The sequence below is a fragment of the Prinia subflava genome, chromosome Z, assembly GCF_021018805.1.
Source record: "Prinia subflava isolate CZ2003 ecotype Zambia chromosome Z, Cam_Psub_1.2, whole genome shotgun sequence".
Classification (NCBI taxonomy): Eukaryota; Metazoa; Chordata; class Aves; order Passeriformes; family Cisticolidae; genus Prinia; species Prinia subflava.
In genome coordinates this window covers 27121323-27141855 of record NC_086283.1, presented here as the reverse complement: position 1 = coordinate 27141855, position 20533 = coordinate 27121323, and the positions used below count along the sequence as shown (strand labels likewise).

The 20533-nt window shown below is 39.1% G+C and overlaps 1 protein-coding gene across 1 annotated transcript in view; it reads right to left on the bottom strand.

The window, feature by feature from the left end:
- ATG10 (autophagy related 10) overlaps positions 1–20533 on the bottom strand; it is a 59741-nt gene that overhangs the window by 16762 nt on the left and 22446 nt on the right. Inside the window, exon 4 of the mRNA XM_063422708.1 lies at positions 5842–5965. Coding sequence (XP_063278778.1) covers positions 5842–5965 — 124 coding nt within the window. The remainder of the gene's footprint in view (positions 1–5841; positions 5966–20533) is intronic.

The window sequence follows — 20533 nt, the reverse complement described above, 5'->3', positions numbered from 1 at the left end:
CAAACAGAGTACTTCGATAGACTTTCAATAAGTAGCTTCATCTTGGCATTTATCAGGTGTCACCACCCTCTGATAATCAGTTTTATTCTACTGACATTTGTATGTCTGTAAAATGAAAAATATTTATTCACACAATTAACATTTGAATACCCTGTTTAGACACAAGTTCAAACCAGCTGCCTATAGCCTGTTTTATTTTCTGCACATATTTATAAAAAAGCACAAAGTTATGAACGTATATAAACACCATATAGCAGAATCATGAAGTATCTGTGGAGGTAACAGCACATTAATCAGCTTTTCCATGCTATCTCCACGAAGGAGAGACTTGTTAGACCATCACATCCTGTCTTGTGATGACAGGTACCAGAAATTTGCTGCAACAGCATAAATTTATTTTAGAAGGATGTATTTACACTCAGATCACCTGTGTGCAGGTAATACGAAATGCCATGCACACCTGCAATTTTGTTCTCAACAGAAGAAGTCCACGTGTAAAATCTACAATAACACACGTTCTAGTGCAAATTCTGATTTACCTCTCTAAACTGTGCTCTGTACACCTTTCTCTGAGAATTTTTATAACACTGAGCAGATTCACATACATGTGGAATGGTTTACTGTGACTCTGTTAATCCCATTTTTAGAAGTTATCAGAAGTTATTGAAACGTTAACCATGTAATAGTTAAAAACTAGTTTTGTCTTTACCTCATGGTGAATTCATTCTATTCACGAGCTCCCAGACTTGATCTAAACACAGATCTGTATTCTTTGGGCACTCTTACCCCCTTTTTCAAGCACTCTCACATGTTTAGCAGCCCTGTTACACATTCTTGCAACCCATGAGACCTCAAACATCCAGCTGGTCTGACAGAGCAGTCAGTAATTGCTGCTGCTGGCAACAAGGGCCCACTATGGCACCTGCTAAGCCAAGCAGCCTCTTGCCTTGATGCCTTTTTTTCTCCCTGGGATGGAGCTGACCTGGGAAGTTCAGCCAGAACGCGAAGAAAATAGCAGCACCAAGCCAAGAGAAGGGGCAGGAGAGGAAGGTGAAGGCTCCAGATTCACCCATCCATGCATTTATATAGTCACCATCCACCCATCAAGGACACAGCTTGCTCTGTGTTCCAAGGCTTATCCCAAGTCCAGATGGGATAGTTTTATTATTTAAACTGTTTAGACTGCAACAAACTTTTCTGAGAAAAGCTGCTTGACAGCCCAGATGGGGTTAACTCCATCATGTCACCACGAGTAAGAAATAGTTAAAAGGCAGCATACTGAGTGCCCTCTGACAACAGCAAAGTGAGGCTGTCAGACCACACAGGAGCTGCAGTTCTCAGCTGGACCTTAATTTCTGCAAAGAACAGAAATTCTTTAGGCAGACAAAATTCCATATTTATTTTCAGAGAAAATTTTCCCAAGTTACTGTAAAATGTTTTCTTCATGTTTAGTGAGGGCTTTTAGTAATTTCAGAGATTTCCAATTAAAGGTTTTAACCATTTCTAAGATTTTCAATTAAAGGTTATTTAACAGTTTGGGTGAAATGGTGTACAAAGTGTTTTGAGGCTTCATTCTGATGTATGTTATAAAGAAACAATCTTAAGAAACCACTGCCAAAAAAAACCCCTCTCATACAGTTTAAGAGAATATATGATCATGGAAATTAATCAATTTCAGCTATGTCCAAAGCCACAATAAAACCAGTTCTTACAGGATACGGTCTTTAGAGCAGCTGTGTTTCTGAGAAAGGACATGGTGGTTTACCATGTTTTTGAGTTCAGGAAGTAACTCTGTATTCTGGAAAGCACTTCAGTCAGGCCCAGTGTGGTTGTGAATACAGAAAGTCATGCCTTCAGGGTTAGAGGAAGTTTCCCTATCTCAGAAGCTCCCTCTCTCTAACCACTGATTAGCATGGTTTTTATTGACAGGGATTTAGCTGTCACTGAGTAGAGAGAGTATTTTGAGCCAGTCAGCCTGAAAATCTCATTCCTTTGCTCTAGAGGAGTGAGGGTGCAGTCCTTGTTGACTCCTATTAGTCCTGCTCTTTCTTTTCAGTGTTTTAGCCAGCTTTCATGCTGCTTCCTCTGCCTTTGCAGGAAACAGAAGTGTGAGACAAGCCATTATTATGTCCACATACGGGGTGATTCCTGAATGGTGCCTGTGCTCACCCGTACCGCTGATACTTCACTGTGGGTTTTCTCATGTATTGCAAGAGGGTTCTGAATACCTGGCTTCAGACAGGGATGGTTCAGGAAAAGACCAAAGCTCCTTGACATCTTAAAGACTAGGAAAAGAGGAAAATACTCTGCTGATTAAAGAAAGCTTACTGGACCTAGCTCAGCCCATCTGGCTGATGCCAGCATTGAAGGGGAAGGATAATTGCCTATACCATCTGTCTCCAAGAGGGCTAATTGCTGACATCAGATATCAGCAGGGGTTCATGCATTTCTTCAACTACCTATTTGGTAGTCTCAGAAGCTAGGGAAAGAAAGAAGGGCTCAGTACAGCAGGCACAGGGCTGATTTTGGAGAAATTAGCCTCTGCCCTGAGCTCCTGACACTTGACTGCGACTTCAGCAGGTCTGAAATTAGGAATATATGCCACGTGGAAAGTATGATGAGGCAGTGAAAAATGCTTCTTATGTATATACACACTGCCTAAAAATATCTTCTTGTACCCTATAATGTTCCCAAACACCTTTCCAGACAGTCTCATCATCTCTCAGCTTAATCACTATTTCCAACTGAAGTATTTGTCCTTGCATAGAACAAAATCTTCCCTGTAAATCCATCCCCTGAGACTACAAAACAGTTTAGATGGCCCTCAAAATGTTTTAGTTCTGCAACCAAAATTTCAAACCTTACCTTACACCACCTAACCTGGCAAACTTCATCTCACAAAGAACTAAAAAAGGTCTAAAGATGATTTCAAGAAAGTAAGTTATTTCATCCAATTTAGACAGCAGCAAGTACAAGGATACAATGCAACTTTTTCCGTTCTACAGGAAGAAGTGATCTGTAATGCTTGAACGTAACAGAGAGGAGTGAAAACTGGGTATCTTCACTGGCACAAGCTCCTTAGGAGGCCAGCCAACCTGGAGATCACAAGAAAATCCCAGCGGCAACTCTACAGGGAGCCTTCTTCCTAGGAGGGACTGAGAGACCAGGTAAATGAAAGCTGGACTCACATGCAGTGGGAGAAATGCAGGATTTCATTGATTTCATCATTCTAGAAAAGTCTGTAAAGTGTCTGTTGGAGTGCAGATTTGGTCAGGCTGGTATCAGCTGCTGTTATACAAAGGGAGGAAGTGAATACTGCAAAAGCCCTCAGCCAGGTTGAACAGAAGAATTATTGTTTCCCAGGTGTGATGGGCATTGTAGACACTGCCAAGAAGGAAGCAGAACTCTGAATTCCAGCTCTGTGCCCTGTGCTGGAGAAGACAAGATGGGGCAGGGCTATGGAACCACTGGAATGATTACAGATCACCTCTACCTCCCGCAGCCAGCTCTTATTAGCACGGCGATCAGTATGGACAGGATCCCAGGGGAACCAGGAACAGCTCACAAGAGGAGGTGTTGTGAGGAACTCCTCCTGTTACTAAGTCTACAAATAATGGTAGGAATTTAGACTGGAAAACTGAGGTAAGTCTTGGGGAGATTGCTCCTTGATTAGTGCAGGTGAGGAATGCAGTGAATATTGCTGATTGTCTGGCAAACAAAGTGAGGAGCTCATCATATCGACTATTACCTCAAAAGAAAAAAAACTCAGGGCATTTCCAGAGTTTTCCTCACAGCAGGTTTGGGACAAGACAAAGGATACTCTGCTCAGGTATGTCAAGTGATTGTGAGAATGTGCCAGCTGTACATTTCCAAAAATCCCGCTTTGGGACCTTCAGACAGAACTGCACAGGAAGATCAACAATGTGCAGGGAAGATAGAATTCCTCATTTTCAAAAGCTGTCCATAATTAAAATCAGAGAATATCAGCTGGTAACACTGTAGGAAACACACTTACTGCCAGCATTTTGTATCCTGCTCCCTTCAAGAGTCAGATATTGTTATAATTTAAAAGACAATGTAAAATGCTGAAGAGAACCCAGGTGACCTTCGGAAGCATCTAAAAAAAGCCGTTGTTTTCCATTGTGAAAGGTTCCCAAGAAGTGTTTTAAAAGATAATTGTACTTGTAGGAACAATTACAGTTCTGTACTGCAAGGGGAGCTGTTGGCACATAACACCATGATTGTGCATTAGATCATCCACTGGCTCCTGTAATATCCACTTCCAGCTATAAGGAGTCATGTTTCAACACCTCCGATTCCCTGGTGCTGACAAGCTAAACAACTTGTTTTGTCTCTGTGAGCTCTTCTCTGGTGATTAACTGCTTATGGTGAATACTAATGATATGGAAGTACAGTAGAGTAGAGATACTGTCCTACTTGCTCTACCTGCAGCATCTCCGTCCTCTTCTGTGGAGACACTCTGCACTATAAATCCAGCAAAAATCCAGAAGATGACATTTTTCAGGACCACAAATAGGCTAACCCATCTCTCACAGCATCTTCCTGTCTGCACAATAAGTTCAAAGGCACAACATTGCACTGTAATAATGCTGAAAATAAATTTGCAACAGGATGTGTGTAAATGAGTTTTCTTGGTGGTAAAGGCAGAGCAATGTCCCCAGTTCCCCACACCCCACTCTGAAAATTTGCCCCAAATTATCCATTCCTGCAACTGCACCTCAGACTAAAATCATTCCACCAGGGAGCCTACAAGAATTTGTTCTTCAATTTTGAATCTGAAGTGCTTTTTGAAACGCTAACACTGCAAAATTAGAAACCATTAAACAATATAAGGCAGAGAGTGATTAAATCTACCAAATATATTCAAAACAGCTTAAGCTACTTTTTAATTAAAAGGGAAAAGATATCACTGGCAACATTCAGACATCTTTATCTAGATAAAGTTAAGATATTATTCAAAACACAAAAGATGCTGATCATAGAATTGTTTAGGTTGGAAAAGAGCTCTAAAATGATTGAGTCCAAGCCTTGACCCAACACAGCCATGCTCACCACTAAACTCCTCAGGTGCCACAAGCTGGTCCTGCTGGCCACACCACTGCAGGCACAAGCCAGATCCTCACTGAAGCCCAGGTACACAGGCTTGGGGCAGTGAGGAACAGAGCACAGCCAGTGCTGCAGTGTGATCATTCTGTGCCTGCTGATCAAATGAATGACACCAGCAGTGGCCTTCGTGGGAGGCTGAGTGTTTCTCCTTTCTCCCCTGACAGGATGGGAGCTGAAATCACAATAGCTACAGCCATGGAGCACTGGATAAAAAGATGCATGTAGCAGGGAGGAGATAGGTTCAGACTGTTCCAAGAGCCAGCTTCAACACAAAAAAAAAAAAAAGTCAGTATCATATTAGTATTATTTTATTTTTCCTCAAGCAGCAAATTTAAACAGAAAACAGTACACATTTTAAAAGACACATTTAGACCCCAGCCTTGTGGCTCAAGCACTGTGGTTATGCCCACTGATTGCCAGGCCCAGTTTAAACCTACAGCACTAAGTTTTTGTAGTCATTTTAAGAAAAGAACAAGAAAAACGACCAGCAGTTTCAATCAACCACAGGCAAGATGCCAGGAGCCAAAGATCAGCCTCCCTCAGGCTGCGATGATATCATCTCCTCCACGGTCCTGGAGCTCTGAGTCCAGAGCATTGAAAAATTCACTGGTGAGCAGCCTCATCTCTTAGTTTGTTATTACATCTCTTCCTCAACTTAATACAAAAATTTCTACATCTACTGCACCCAACACATTGAGTCTATGCTGGCCTTACCCAAAAAGCATGCTCTGAAATACAGCACAGGCACTTGGTAGCTGCTGGAATACAGGATGTGGTACTCATAGCGAACCACTTCTGTGCTGCAAACCCCAGCGGCCTGAGAGTCATCCAAGGGCTCCTGAAATGACACACATGACCACAGCAACACATCAACCTCTGCATTTGTATCCAGGGAAATGACCATGAATTCAATAAATGTGCAGAACAGAAATAACGGCAACCACCCGTTTGACAACACTAGTCCTGCAAACTCCCAAGGGAAATGTTCAATGCTAGCAAAAAAATCAGAGAAGTTCAAAACCTACAAAGACATCTTACATACTTCCTTCCACAAACTGTGAACTATTTGCAAGCCTTTCCAGAACTGAGATTTTCTAAGCTGCACCAAGGCTCTCTAAAATCTTCATGGCACAGTAACTAGCACAATAAGGGGACTACAGCTGTAGCTCTCCTCATTACATTCAGCATAGACCATTTTAGAAGTGTATCCTTAAATAATCCGGTTTTGCTTGCCAAAAGACAAATCAAATGTATCCACCAAAAATCCTCTGATCTACTTTCTTTAAAGGCTTTTTGCCAGGAGTTGCTTTTGCTAATAATATAAAATATATCATATAATATAACTATAATAACAACATTAAATGTAATAATTAAACTGAGAGGGGTTTTTTTCCTTGTTAGTGTATACTCCAGGTGTAAAGTAATGTAAAGTAAATCTACCAAAGTTTATGGTAGATTTGAAACAAATCAAAATGCATGAAACTACTTTCATTGAGATACACCCCAGCTGCAGTACAATTTCACAACATTTCAAATTAATATTCAAACAGTGCTAAGCACCCAGTTGTTTGGACTTTTCTAAAAGCTATCATAACTCAATGTCTGTGTAAATGGAACCATTAAATTAATAATGCCATTAAGATTAAACATAAGAACAAACTTTCCAAGAAGACACTCTGGGTGTGGACTTGTTCAGTGCTCAAACCCCCAAATTTACATGCATGAACTAAACAACCATAATGCCCCACAGGTTGGGTGTGCATTTCACGACTTGGCTATTGCCAAGCAACCCTGAATATTGGCTTATGGTATCTGTCCAAGCAAAACAGAAAATACTGAGAAGAAAAGAGCCAGCATCCTCGGAACACTATATGTTCAACATACCAGAAATTCAAAGCTACTCTGCATTTTTATCTCACCTCCTTAGTCAAGTCAGCAATGGATGAATCAATATATGAAGAAATATAAAAACTGATAAATTTTAACAGTAATGACACCCAAGATATTTTCAGGTTTTTTTTTCCTGACATGACTTTCCCCAGATTCAGTGTATTAGACACCCAGATGCTGTTGAGGCAGAGGGACGGAAGTTCACAAATGAAACCTTGAGAAGCTGCAGACCAAGGAACTGCCCATACATTTTTGGACATGAAGTGAGAAGATCACAGATGACCATGGAGCAGAGGTTTCCTGTTAAATCCTAGCTATCTGCAGAAAAATGATTGATTTTTGCTTACAGGGAAACAAGTGCCTAAAGCACTGAATTGGAATGTTGGAAAACATGCTCTCTGGGTTAACCTAGTTTTAAAAACTGTATGTGAAGAGATCCTAAAGTTAACCTGCCAGAAGGACAGTGATGATGGCTCTTCCTGATGTCACAGGCCAGATAAAGACAGGTATGATGTGCCCAGTTCCCACAAACATGAGTGACAGAACAAGAAAGGGAGTTCTTTTCCTTACACAAGTCATACCCAGTGGTTATATCTAAAATACAGGTTTTAAAAAAAGCAATAAAAAAGTAAATTTCTTCTCTATATAATGCTGAACCTTCTTTAAAATTGATTAATGCTTCAGTAAAAACAGCAAAAGAGACCATCAGTTGTCTGTGGGAAAAGAAAATAAAAAGCCAAACCCAGCTACAGACTGGTTTTCTTGTGTGTAGGGGTGGGGAAGAGAAAGAGTGTGCTCAGAACTGAGCCTACATGGTGCTTCTCAGACATTAATGTTTCATCAGATACCACGGCCTTGCCTTCTGCTTAGTCACCAGCTTACCCTGCCCTAAAAGATACTTCTGGAAATGGCAAGACTACCTGTTCCTGTGTTAAATACCACTGTTCTAGGAAAAAGTCTGTCTGCATACACTGCATTCTGTATATAATGGTAAAATGACTAATTTGTGACTATTTTAGACCTGCACACAAAAGCAAATAGCTGAATCCTTCTCAGGGCTACTCTAATCCCCCTTCCTCTAAGTAAACAGCAATTTCACGTTTTCTGATTTAAAAAGACACATCATTGATGTGCAATCGTGCTCTTTACAGTCTCTGCAAGTACAGCCCACAGTATTTTTGCAGGGAAAGTACATTTTGTAGCTTACAAGTTTTGATGGTATCTCTGTAGCTGATGAGATGAACTTTGCTGATGAGATGAATAAAACTAGTACAGTCATTTTAGGTGATCTTTGAAACATCTAAAAATCTACAAATGGCTGACTAGAACCCAGAAGCCTCAGCCAGTTTTATATCAGCCCACGAGACTTCATCTTTACTCTTTAACCAGCTACTTATAAAGCATAAATGCAAAACACAGGTGTAACTTATTTTAAAAAAGCAAAACTGACACTTTTTATATATGTCATGATAGACTATTTTAACCCTTTCTTTGAATAATTGTTCTAGTTTCCTTTTACTAATTATATTGTTGTTCTGACTCTTTTTGATCTAGTGCTGAATTTTTGTTACTGTACTAGACAACACTGAAATCAAATTTAAATTTGGATGGTTTTGTAACTGCTGCAAAACATTCACATTTGTACAAACACCACAAAACAAAAGACAAAACACAAACATCAGCCTTAAAAATATCATATAGAACACTAACCAAAAAAGGCATTTTAACCAAACTGCAATCATTAAAAATGATACGAAGAAACTTGTTCCTCAAATTTTTTGGTTTTGATTTTCAAGTTTACTTGCATGCCTGCCATGCTTCAAATTAAAAATGTGACTCCAGGACTGACTGGCTGTTTCCTAAACAAATTGGGAAGCTTTCATCAGGAAGCATCTGCTCCTCTTTTGCTCTCAGGTAAAATCACTCCTGTGCTATCATAATGGACTATTGAGCAGATGTTTAAAAGCAATGTATGTATTAAAAGGAAGATAAGCAGCAAATACCTAATTAATTACATTAGTTCCATCATAAATGAATTACCACTGATTTTAGTTGATATAAAATTGTCCTCAATCTTTAAGTATCCCCAAAATAAATTAAGTTGATTTGTTCCTTTTAAAATGCTAAATTATTTAAATCAATAGATAAGAAACACCACCAGGTGTCATTCTGAAGGCACAATAACATATTTGTACTATTTGTATTCCTCTTGATGAGGAAAGCAAATTTAAAACTGTGGTAACAAGTTAATTTGACAATAGGGGAGAGAGTTAATTGTGGTTTGGGGTAGTTTAGTGGCACCCGGCAGCAGTGAGGTGTGGGTTAAGGTACCTTTGGAGGGAGACCATGAAAGAAAGGCAAGGCGGACGGGTAAACCAGGAAGGTGACAGAATTACCTAAAAATAAAAGGATTTCCCTCCTGGCACCAAACATTTTCCCATCTCCACCTCACCTGCAGAGGCTCACTGAGCCAGACTTTCTTGCTCAGCCTAAATTCCCTTTGAAATTAAGAAGCAGACCCCCTTTGGGGGGAAAAGGTAAGAGAAACGGTGCAAATATACATTTTTCCTGGATGTCCAGACACTGTTGCCTTTCTCCCAGTTCCCATGTTCCTCATCTCCTTTCTTGCTGCCATGGCCTCGGTTTAATCCTGCCTTTTCCAGGCTCCTGGGAGATGCTCCTGCATGAAACGGCACGACTGGGAAGTGGTGACACAGGCACAGGCACCAATAATGCTTCTTTCAGTGTGAGGAGGGGAAAAAGGAGATAAAACCCAAATTAGTAAGCAAATTTGCCTTCATTGCTTGGAATGCATTTACCTCTAATTCATTTCAGCCTCCAAAGTTGAAAATGTATCCTTCTTCCTTTCTCTTCAGAGATGCAGAACCACCACTGAAACACAAGAACTTTCAGGAGCAGCTCTTTCAACACTTTCGCCCTGGCAAACAGGGAGATTTGAGCACGGAAACTGAATGGTGGGACAGTGCTCATCAGGGAGAATTAAAGCAGAGGCTGATGAGCAGGGCGTGGCTGTGTGGTGAGATCGTATCTCTCTTCTCCTCCCGGGTGTTCTCCCAAGCATTCAGACCATGCCCCACATTCTTGCTGCAGCCCCTGCAGGTCCAATCTCCACAAGCCATTTTCCTGCACGTTTTGGTCCCTCCCTCCTGAGCAGGATCTCGACTCACCCCCAGCCTGGCACAGCCCTGACACCTCTAGACCTTATGCTGCCTTTGCCGCTGCCACTGAACATGCAGCGCGGTCAGCGAGATGACCCTACCTGGGGAGGGGGAGACTGAGTGCATTTACTGAACATCACTGTTCTTCACCACTGCTAAATATTCACACTGTGCTCAAATTTACAGGCTCTAAATGAAAGTAGCTCCACCACAGCCTGTAGAAAACAGACATCTCCCTGAAGAATTTCAGTGCAATATGAATGTTGTACAAAACCCTTTACCACTAGTTGCACCATTTTATGTACATTGATAAACTGCTCTCTTATGTGAAGAACACCTAATCCAACCACTTCCAGGTGCTTTCTAGTGCTGACATCACTAGTGACAGATGAGAAAAACACAAGGATAACAGAAGTGGTCTGAAGCATAACAAGGTTATCTTGTAGTTTTCTTTTCTGTGTGCAGCTACAAAATCCTTCCCAGTGTCCTGGACTTCTTACAATTTAGTCACCCAAGTAAAGAACCTGGTTAAATACCCAATAACAGAGAAAGAAAGTGTCTCTTAAATCATTTGGTGATGCCTGAAATACCATGTGCAAAGAGCTTTCTTCTGCAAGACACAGCTGCCCTTAAAGGCCACTATGTCACCAGTGGAGTCAAGGTAAACAGGTAGTGGATCCCTGAAACATGTCATTTTCCAAAGGGAAATCTGACTGAACTCAGCACCCTGGCCATGACATTATGAAAGCATCCAGTCATTCTCAAAATAACTATTTGCCTCCAAAAAGCTTGCCCCCCTCAAGCCTTCTGTTATTCATGGCATACCAAAACACCAAAACCAAGACTTTCATCCCAAAAAGACATGGCATATAAAACTGCAGTATTTTCTCATGCATGAACAATCATTTCTAACAGCTGGAAATTAGATTTGTCTCTTGATTGCTTCAAAACTACTATCACAAGTGAAAGCAAAGCCTTTTCAAGCAAAAGAAGCAACGGACCGTGAAAACAGAACAGTTGTGAATTTTGTCTTCACATAAAGGTGGGGAATTGTTACAAAATCATTCCTCATTCTTCCTGAGTTGTCGTATATAAAATGCAGAATTTGTGGCATTTCTCCTCCCACAGAAGAAACTTTTTTTTGTTGTTGTTTTAATGTAGAGAGTACAAGGCTGTCTGCACAGGGCTGGAACAGAGGCGTGGTGTGTTAGGAAACCTATTCTGGTGGGAATGACAGGAATCTGGGAAATGAGGCGAAGAAATCCAAGGAGACAGCAGGACACAGCTCATCTGCTAAGGGAAGATGGACCAACCCAAACTACCAATAACTCCTCCAAGGAAGGTCCTCTTGAAGCTATGGACACAGACCTTACAGAGGATCAGAGCAGCCCCACCTGGAACCACTTCCACTGCCTCCTACCAATGTTCTATTCCAATGTTATTCCTCAGACTGAGGAATTTACAGCAGCTTCCTTTCCATGGAAGTTTGGTGGGACAACAAGCAATTTGAGATGGTGGTGCCACTCATTTCTGCCATCTGCGTTTCAGCAACAATCACAGAATCCCAGGATCACTGAGGCTGGAAAATCCCTCTCAGACACTAAGTCCAAGCTGTGCCCTAGCCCCACCCTGTCCCCAGCCCAGAGCTTCAAGTGCCACCTCCAGGGATGGGGACTCCAAACCTCCCTGGGCAGCCCCTTCCAAGCCCCAACCACCCTTTCCATGGGGAAATTCCTGCTGATGTCCAAGCTGAGCCTCCTCTGGCAAAGCCTGAGGCCGTTCCCTCTCCTCCTGTCCCTGTTCCCTGGGAGCAGAGCCCGACACTCCTAGCTGTCCCCTTCTGGCATGGAGTTGTGCAGAGACAGAAGGTCCCTCCTGAGCCTCCTTTTGAAGGATTTTCCCATCATTTTAAGATTATCACTTCTTTAGAACTGAAGGCTTCCTTTCAGGACTAGGCTCTGTGCTATACAACAGGCAAAAAAAAAAAAAAAAAAAAAAAAAAAAAAAAAAAAAAAAAAAAAAAAAAGGAAAAGTAAATTGCTACACACTAGAAGGCAACTGTAGTAGTTCAGCTGTATTTTAGGTCAGCTTTATTTTTTTAGAACAAGGATTATTATTTCTGCTTTGTGAATCACAGCAGCAATCCAGTTTTGGCCACGCTTAATTCAACAGGGAGACTGACAGCAAATGCCTACAAACCTTTACTTTTTAGAAGACAAACTCAAATCCTCATTAATTTCTCAGATGAGAAACTGTATGAAAACGATGCCAAGACTGACAGACAGTGTTTAACAGTAATTCTGGTGAAAAAGTTACAGACAGAAATGCTCAAATTATCACAAAATCTGGCACTGTAAAAACAAGAAATTTGAAATTAAAGGTTGCAATTAGAAGTGGCAGCACTGGTGCCCACCCAGGACACTCTAAGGGAATAGCTGTGACACAGGGACAGTGACGTACAGCAAGAAATAGAACAGTTAGATACTGACCACTTGAAAAAGGAAATGGCATCTGATTAAGTTAATATCGGACAAAATGATACATCTTGAAATTTACCTGAGATGCTAACCTGAGCTTGGCCATAGACTGTATTAGATAAGCACAACCATTAGAAATAATAATCATAAACAACGTGGCTTAATTACAACCGGCTTATTTGGATGTGAGAGATTCAATCCTATTACCTATGTGTTAGGGCTAAAGCACACATGTTATTCTTTTATTAAGAAAATAAGAAGATGAGACTAAATAATAATGATCTATTTCACATTTAAAATAGCCTGAATTCAAAACTTTTAGCTATCACTAAAAATAATTATGAAATTACTCAAAATAGTTGTGAATAGTTGATTTTAATCCTAGAATACAAAAGAAAACCTGAATTTGTTCCTACAAATAGACAAAAAATGATAGCATGTTAGGACCCACTGACTGTTTGCAATTGGAAATACCCAAGTATAATAACTAAATTTTTTAATGGAACAGGGGCAGATCCTACCAAGTCAAGTATATTCAGCTTTTGCCCAATCTGAAAAGTTGTTTATTGTATTCATAAATGATACAGAACAGATCCACTTACCTTCAACCTGCAACAAAGGAAATGCAAAGCTCTGAACTCAGACTGGGGCAGGTCAAAAGCCCTTGAGCTCATTTTCAAACAAAGTACTCTGTAAGAATAATCTAAATAGTAACAAACACAAAGTTATCAAATGTCACCAACCACAAACACACCAAATGTATACTGGAGACATTCATAGTGGCTGAAGTACTGAATTACTTCCTTTATTAGTCTGATCCCAAATGAAAACTGCCATGGAGTGTTACATGGTATTTTCAATTTCCAGAAATGTGGTACATAGTGAGTCTTGATACAAACTTAACCACTTGGAATTTGCTTTACAATTCTTTAAAGCCAAATAGAAAATCTGCATGAATTATTGACAATGGTTTTGTCTGGAATGATTCTTCTAACAGTCTCCATTCAAACTACGTTTTACTTGACAAGAAAGCCTGGTACAGAATTCAGAATATTCAAATATTTCCAGGGCTAGTATGTGGTGGAAAATATGGGGTCCACAAACACAATGACCTGACAATACCACTGTGGCAGAAGGGTTAAAAACACCAAGAAACGGTACAGACATACATAACTGCATTCGGCCAATCTCATGGATTCTTACAAAAACATTACACATCTGAAAAATCAGCATAATGGCTGAATTGTTAAATAAATTCATCTTATTTCAAGGAATGATTCTTGTAGTTGAATCGCTCAGAATTAGGTGGAGGGATTTCAAGAAACTGTTCTGTATAAAAATGTTCAATAATCATATCAAATTTTCCCTTCAAACTTTATAAATAACCTACATAAAATACTTTAAGCAATTAGCAAGTTGTTCCAAAAAATGTCCAAACTCATTATCCCACAGGATAGGAAACAAGAAGCGAGGAAAGAGCCACTAATTGTGCACATGTGCAGAGAAAGAGCCAGAAGGTGGCTCTGGCTGTTGGGACATTTTATCTACTCTCATTTCCCTCAAAAGCTGCTCTATAATTTATTCCTTGAACTTGATTAAGGTATCTCAGGGGTTACTCCATATATTTATCCTTATTTGGAACTAACTGAAATCATAGCTAAGACAATGAAGGACAGACTTGGTTAAATTCCTCTTGCTTCTCAAAACTAAGATATTCCAAGTATCCTGAAGGCATTCAGTTCCAAAACAGGAAGCCAGAGACGAGAGCACTCAGCAATTCTAATCATGTGCAGATCTCTTGGAAAGTATTCTCCTAAACATTTGCTGAAAGAACCTTTTATTGTACTGCATGCTGCTGCCTGTACCCCAAACAGGGTCCCACAGCAAGATATTTACTACTAAAATTGTCTCTGGTTATGTAAAGGAATCAATCTGGAGATAACCAAGACCATGCTTCCCTAAATATTAAACTTCAGACAAGTGCAAAACCAAGGAATTTGGGGAAGAAAAAGCAACTAAAAATATGTTAATATATTTTTAACATCCCATACAATGGCTTCATTCATAAGGCAGAGGCTACAAATGGTAGCATTACACCAAAATCAAAGACAAGTTAATTGATTCTTTCCTTATCTTCAGTTTATAGGTTTCTGCAACTCAACTGCAAAACTGCAAAAGGAATAATTTTAGAATAAAGGCCTGGTGGCCACATGATATTTCAAACAGTACAGCTGAGGTTTCCTACTCCATCATGTTCAGGTAAAAGAAGAGTTTCTGACTTAGTTGACTTTGGAACTAACACATGAGTGGATCACGAATTAATGACTGCACAAACCAGCTCCCAGGGTCTTTCATAAGCTGAATTCAAGAGGACTTTACCCAGTTTACAGAAAAAAAGGCTAATGATGCCTTTTTATATCAATTTGCCTGTTTTCACAAACATCTACATACCTATGCACAGCGTGAGTGCAGATATGTGGAACTCTTTTTTACAGCAGACTCCTTTCCCAGAGGACTCTGCTTTGCATTTTGTAGAATCATTGAATTATTTAGGCTAGCAAAGATCTCTAAGACTATCAAGTCCAAGTGTTGATAGGCATCCACACAAAACTGACCTCTCAACAAAAATAACCACCATGGTCACTCATATTTACAGGATCCTGATACAGTTAGGGAAAAGTGTTGCAAGAGATTTGCCTGTTACCCAAACAGAGAATAAAAGCACAGATATAGCAAAAGAGAAATAAAAATAAATTTAAAAAAAACCTGCATGAAACTGTGTTTGTAGTATTTTTGGATGCAATTATTGGTATTATTCCTCCACCTAAATTTCCTAAATTAATAAACAGAAATATTTTATGTGGATTAATAAAGCTCTAAGATGATTACAGGATAACTGCTTGCATAAAATAAATCTGACTCAAAGATTACAATTACATACAAGGTAAAAATATATTCAGAAAGGTGCATACATGATATAAAGTTTATTTGACTGTTTGGTCTTGTTCAATCTCTCAAAAACAACCAACTGCAAGACACAAATCAGGTGGGAATCTCATCTGCCATCAGACTGGCAGAGATTATTGAAATTTTAATGTCTTGAACGGAAAAGCAAGAGTATGCTCTGCTTTCAAGGATCAGACAGGAATTTTACAAGTTCAAGAAGCGGCGGTCAGGATTTTGTAACAGACCTTTGTATGACAGAGTGGACAGGGAAATGTATTCTAGACTGCAATGTCCAGGTGACCATAGAACCACAGGACAGACATTTCATGGGTTCTCCTGAACTCCGCATCTATCCAGAAACTGCCCATAATAAGCTTTCTAAGTCTATGTTTAGATTTTTTAAAATATTTGAGAAATAAGGGAGGTAATGAGTTAAAGCAGAAAAATTTAAATGGGGAAGGACTGGAATTTGGAAGAGGCTTAAATTTATTTAAATCAGTGATGCAAAAACTTCCTAAAATTTACACCCTAAACTACTGTAAACAAAACATAGAATAAAACTGCAGATCTGAGTGAACAATGATCTCACAAATGATACAAACCGTATGAAAAGAAAACCCCTACAGAGAACAAAAAAGAGCCATGGCAAGCAAAAAAACTATTTCTTGGAGACTAAGTTCAAAGGAGAAAGTAAGAACTGCCAAAATTCAAGTGGTACTTACAAATGGCAAAAGGGATTAGAACCATTTTTGAAGGAAAGAATGATTAATCATAGAGAACTATGTAGAAACTGGATTAAAACTTAACATTGGTTTGTCAAAGAGAGAGCAAGCCAAAGGAACCTGATATCTTCCCCTGATAAGATAAATGAATTAGTGGACAAGGAAATGCAGGAGATTCAATCTGGCTGGATGCAGTAAAATATTTGATACTAGGCCAAATGGGAAGCAGTTCTTTAAAGTGGAGAAGATGAGGATTATGTTCAAAATGTAATACACAAGAAGTGGAAAAGGGGAGAGAATAATGTGAAAAGCTAAAAAGAAAATTATTGACCAGGAGACAGTCGACTAACAAAGCATCTCTACAGCTGGACTGAAAAGTAATCTTAGTTACAATATTCCTCCACAACCTGAGACAAAAGCAGGAGATTGTTGACAAATTCTGCTGACAATACAAAGCTGGGCAGCACAGTCAATAGAGCAGGAGATGGAAACCGTGGCAGGAAATGGAGTTTATAACACCAGCACTGCCACACTAAGATTGCCCACAAGCTGATCTCAGCTCTGCTCTCCCCCTGTCACACGAGTATTGACAGGGCCAACAAATCACAAGACGAATGCCCCTCATTCCCCGCTGCCACCAGGGATCCCACACACACTCCACAGACCTCATTGCCTCAGCCATGATTTACACCGAGAGCAGAGAACCAGAAATGCTGAGATTCGGCCAAATGCTGCCATTTCCACTCCATGACAAAACCTGGTATTTTAACATTTGTCTTTTCCTTTAACTAATACAGAAGTTAAATATGAGCACTTTTCAACAGATCAAAAACCTGGTGTGAGATGGTAAATATTAAAATACAAAATGTCAGAATTTCCAAATTAAAGTGTGCCATATAAATCTGAACTGGCTCACTCGGAATCAGCTGGACATTCAGTTTGATAATCCTGGTAGTGTGCATTAGGGCACAAGTGGGAAAAATACACCTCTGCTGGGCAATGCAGCTGATTATTAAATTTACTGAAAAAAAAACTTCCAGAAAAGTTTAAAACCTTGTTACATTTTCAACAGGATTAATCTGATGCTAGATTAACTACTCCATTTGTCTAATTAGGAAACTAAGTTCCTGCAAAAAATCTGAGTTTGTAGAAAATGGATTTTCTACTCAAAAATTCTCTTGTCATCTTCACCTGTACTGCAGTATCCACACAGCACAAAGCAAAAGTGAATGTTCATTAAAACTGCAATCATAACTCTGAAAAAAGAGAAAAACAAAGCCACTTCAAGTCAAAAATTATCCATTTATTTCCTATCTGTACATTAAAACGTAAAACTAGGCTAAAAAAAAATTTAACCCCATTTTTCTTGTTTATATTATCAACCAATTTTAGGATGGAAGAGGAATGCAGACCACTACATTAAATACTGATTATACACAGTTCTGATGTGACATAAAATTTGTTCTAACTTTCACGGATAGTTGACCATCTGTAACATAAATATCAAACAGCTCTGTCCTGAGGGTTTTTATCCTCAAAAACTGTCTTCAGTGCTATGACTTTTTTATAAGCTGTACCATGTTTGCTTACCCTATAGCTCCACCCTTAAAAAAAGTTAGGCAAAATTTTCAGCAATAAACACAAGAAGACCAAAATACAACAGGGAAAAACTCCTAAATAGACTTTTTTTGTTGTTTAACACAGGAATAGTTGGAAGGAAAGTGAAGATTGCAATGCAGTGATGGATTAATTCAAGGTAAAGTTCTTGCCTTAATGGTTACGTTGAATATTTTAAGAAAGTTTTCCAATACAAAGTGACAATACAGAGCGCACTGAATATTCTGTATCAAGATTACTTTTACAAAGTTATTTTGTTCTGAGTGCTTCTACCCCCTACAAGCAAGAGCTACTCCATGAAAACAGAAACAAAAAAGTGAAAAGCTTTGATCAAACGCACATATCAAATTCAAAACAGAACAGAGAGTATAATTTAGTTATCCTGATCCCTACTGCCAAAATGCTGAGTATTTCCAATCACTAAAGACAAACAAACAAACAAAAAAACACACACAAAAAAAAATCCCACCACCCCAATTAGTCACTTTACAGCTCACAACTGTGTCTGTATGAATTAATGATATTGCCATGCTAGCATGTAAATTCCAGGACACCAGAGAAGCAACAGTAAATGCAAGATTTGTTTGTATCTTTAACTTGAAAATATAATTTTAACACTAGGAGGGTTAACACTTTTGAAAATTTTGTCTTCTATTCAAAAAAGCATTAATCACAGAAATAGGTGCCAAAAGCATACTTAAAACACATCTGAACATATTCTTTTCCCACATTTTCTGCTGTAGAAGAAAATATCAATTCTTTATATAGTCTTTGGAGGGAAGACAAACAGAGGAAATAAAAAAGAAACATGAATTTTAAAACAAAAACTAAGTATAAATATATATTTCCTTAAAATTATGAAGGACGGTGAGTGTAACACTGGGCTGGAATCAGCTTTCCAAAACTGATTGATCAGATAGGATTTGCTTTGCTCCACTTTGCCATGGTTCAACAGAACTTCTGTGTCTTTCATCTCTTTAATATTAGGTGCTCACAAAATAACTAATTTTTTTTTGTTTGTTTATCTCTTAACCACACTGGCACTAAAGGAAGTGTTGATATTGAAGATAAACACAGAATCAAGCCAGAATTGGAATGGGCAAAGGGCAAAATTGGATGCTAGATAGAAATAGGTAACTTTGCCAACCTAAAATAGAAAAGAAATAGTGATATTGAATTCTTAGTTATGGAGATAAGCCTCAAGAAAAAGCATATGCCATGTTGAGAAGTGAAAAAAAGTTTTACAGATTTTAATTTGGTTTTAAGGTATAAGGTTAGAATCTGTTGAGTTGCCAATGTTTAGCACTACTTACTTAACACTCACTCTATTTTATATTTACATTTCCCTCTACTAAGTCTTTGATACTTTACGCAACAACTTCTTTAGTCCCAGGAACTCATTCCTTCAAATAAAAGCAGTGCAATCACATCTGTACCTGTGCAGAAAAGCAAACAATTACGCTGTCTGCTCCGAGCTCTGTCATTTCCATGAGGAAACATGACAGTGTTCATATCATTGCTATTGATTGCCAATCACAGCTGGGAACTGTCTGAGTCACTCAGACAAAATTAACCTAAAAAGAGCATATTAATATTAAATGTTATCACAAAATATTACAATTATGTCATCAGGGTTAGCTTCTATTTTTTTTAGTATAAACCTCAACTAAGGCACTCTGTACAGATGCTGCCAGGGTGTTTTCCTACCACCTCAGAGACTCCAGGTGCTCACAGACCCCTCCAGCTGGCAGGACTCCTGCAGAGCTCCAGAAAATCCCAAACTTACCTCCAGTTCTACAGCCTTGCTGCTGCCCTGTTACACATCCTCCTTGGAGAAGACTGTCTGTCAGTCGTGCTCCTTTTCAACACCAAATGACTGGTAAATGAAAACAAATTCCACCCAGGAAAAGAAAATACTATGTTCTTGGTAACAAAGCTGGAAACAAGATTACCAAGAAAAGGTAAAAATCTAAAACTATGAATAATCTAATTTTATGTCACTAAAAATGGCATCTTTAAAGATTGGAGTGTTTCTCTGCTTCAAGACAAAGCTTGGCTACAAAGGTGAAATAAATTACTAACCTTACAGCATTCTCCTTTTTAAATCCATCAGGACATAAAAGAAGAAACTCCTAGCTGAACTTCACATGAAAACAGAACTTGGGAGACAGCTTTTTAAAAGAATAAAATCAGAGGGATTTTGAGGATCACACACTCTCAAAATCAGATCCTAGGCTTTCGGGACCCCTTATCTAGGCCAAAAGTGAAACTGCCTCTCACAGAGCTATGTAAACACGAGGTTCCTGTTTCACACAGGGAAAATATTCACTCCCGTGCAATCTTTGCTTTGATTTCCTTGCTCTCCAAGCAGCCTTGCGGAATCTGATTTTACATATAAGCAAAGGCATTAACTCTAAATGTGCATCTTGCACTGCAGCCATAGATAACACAAATGAACAATGATCTATGAAACAGGAGGCTAAAGGACTTCCTGGGGGATGAAGTTCAGTTTCTCATTACCATAGGTATCAAACATCATAGAATGCCTTTTTCTAGATTTATATGGTTTTATCTG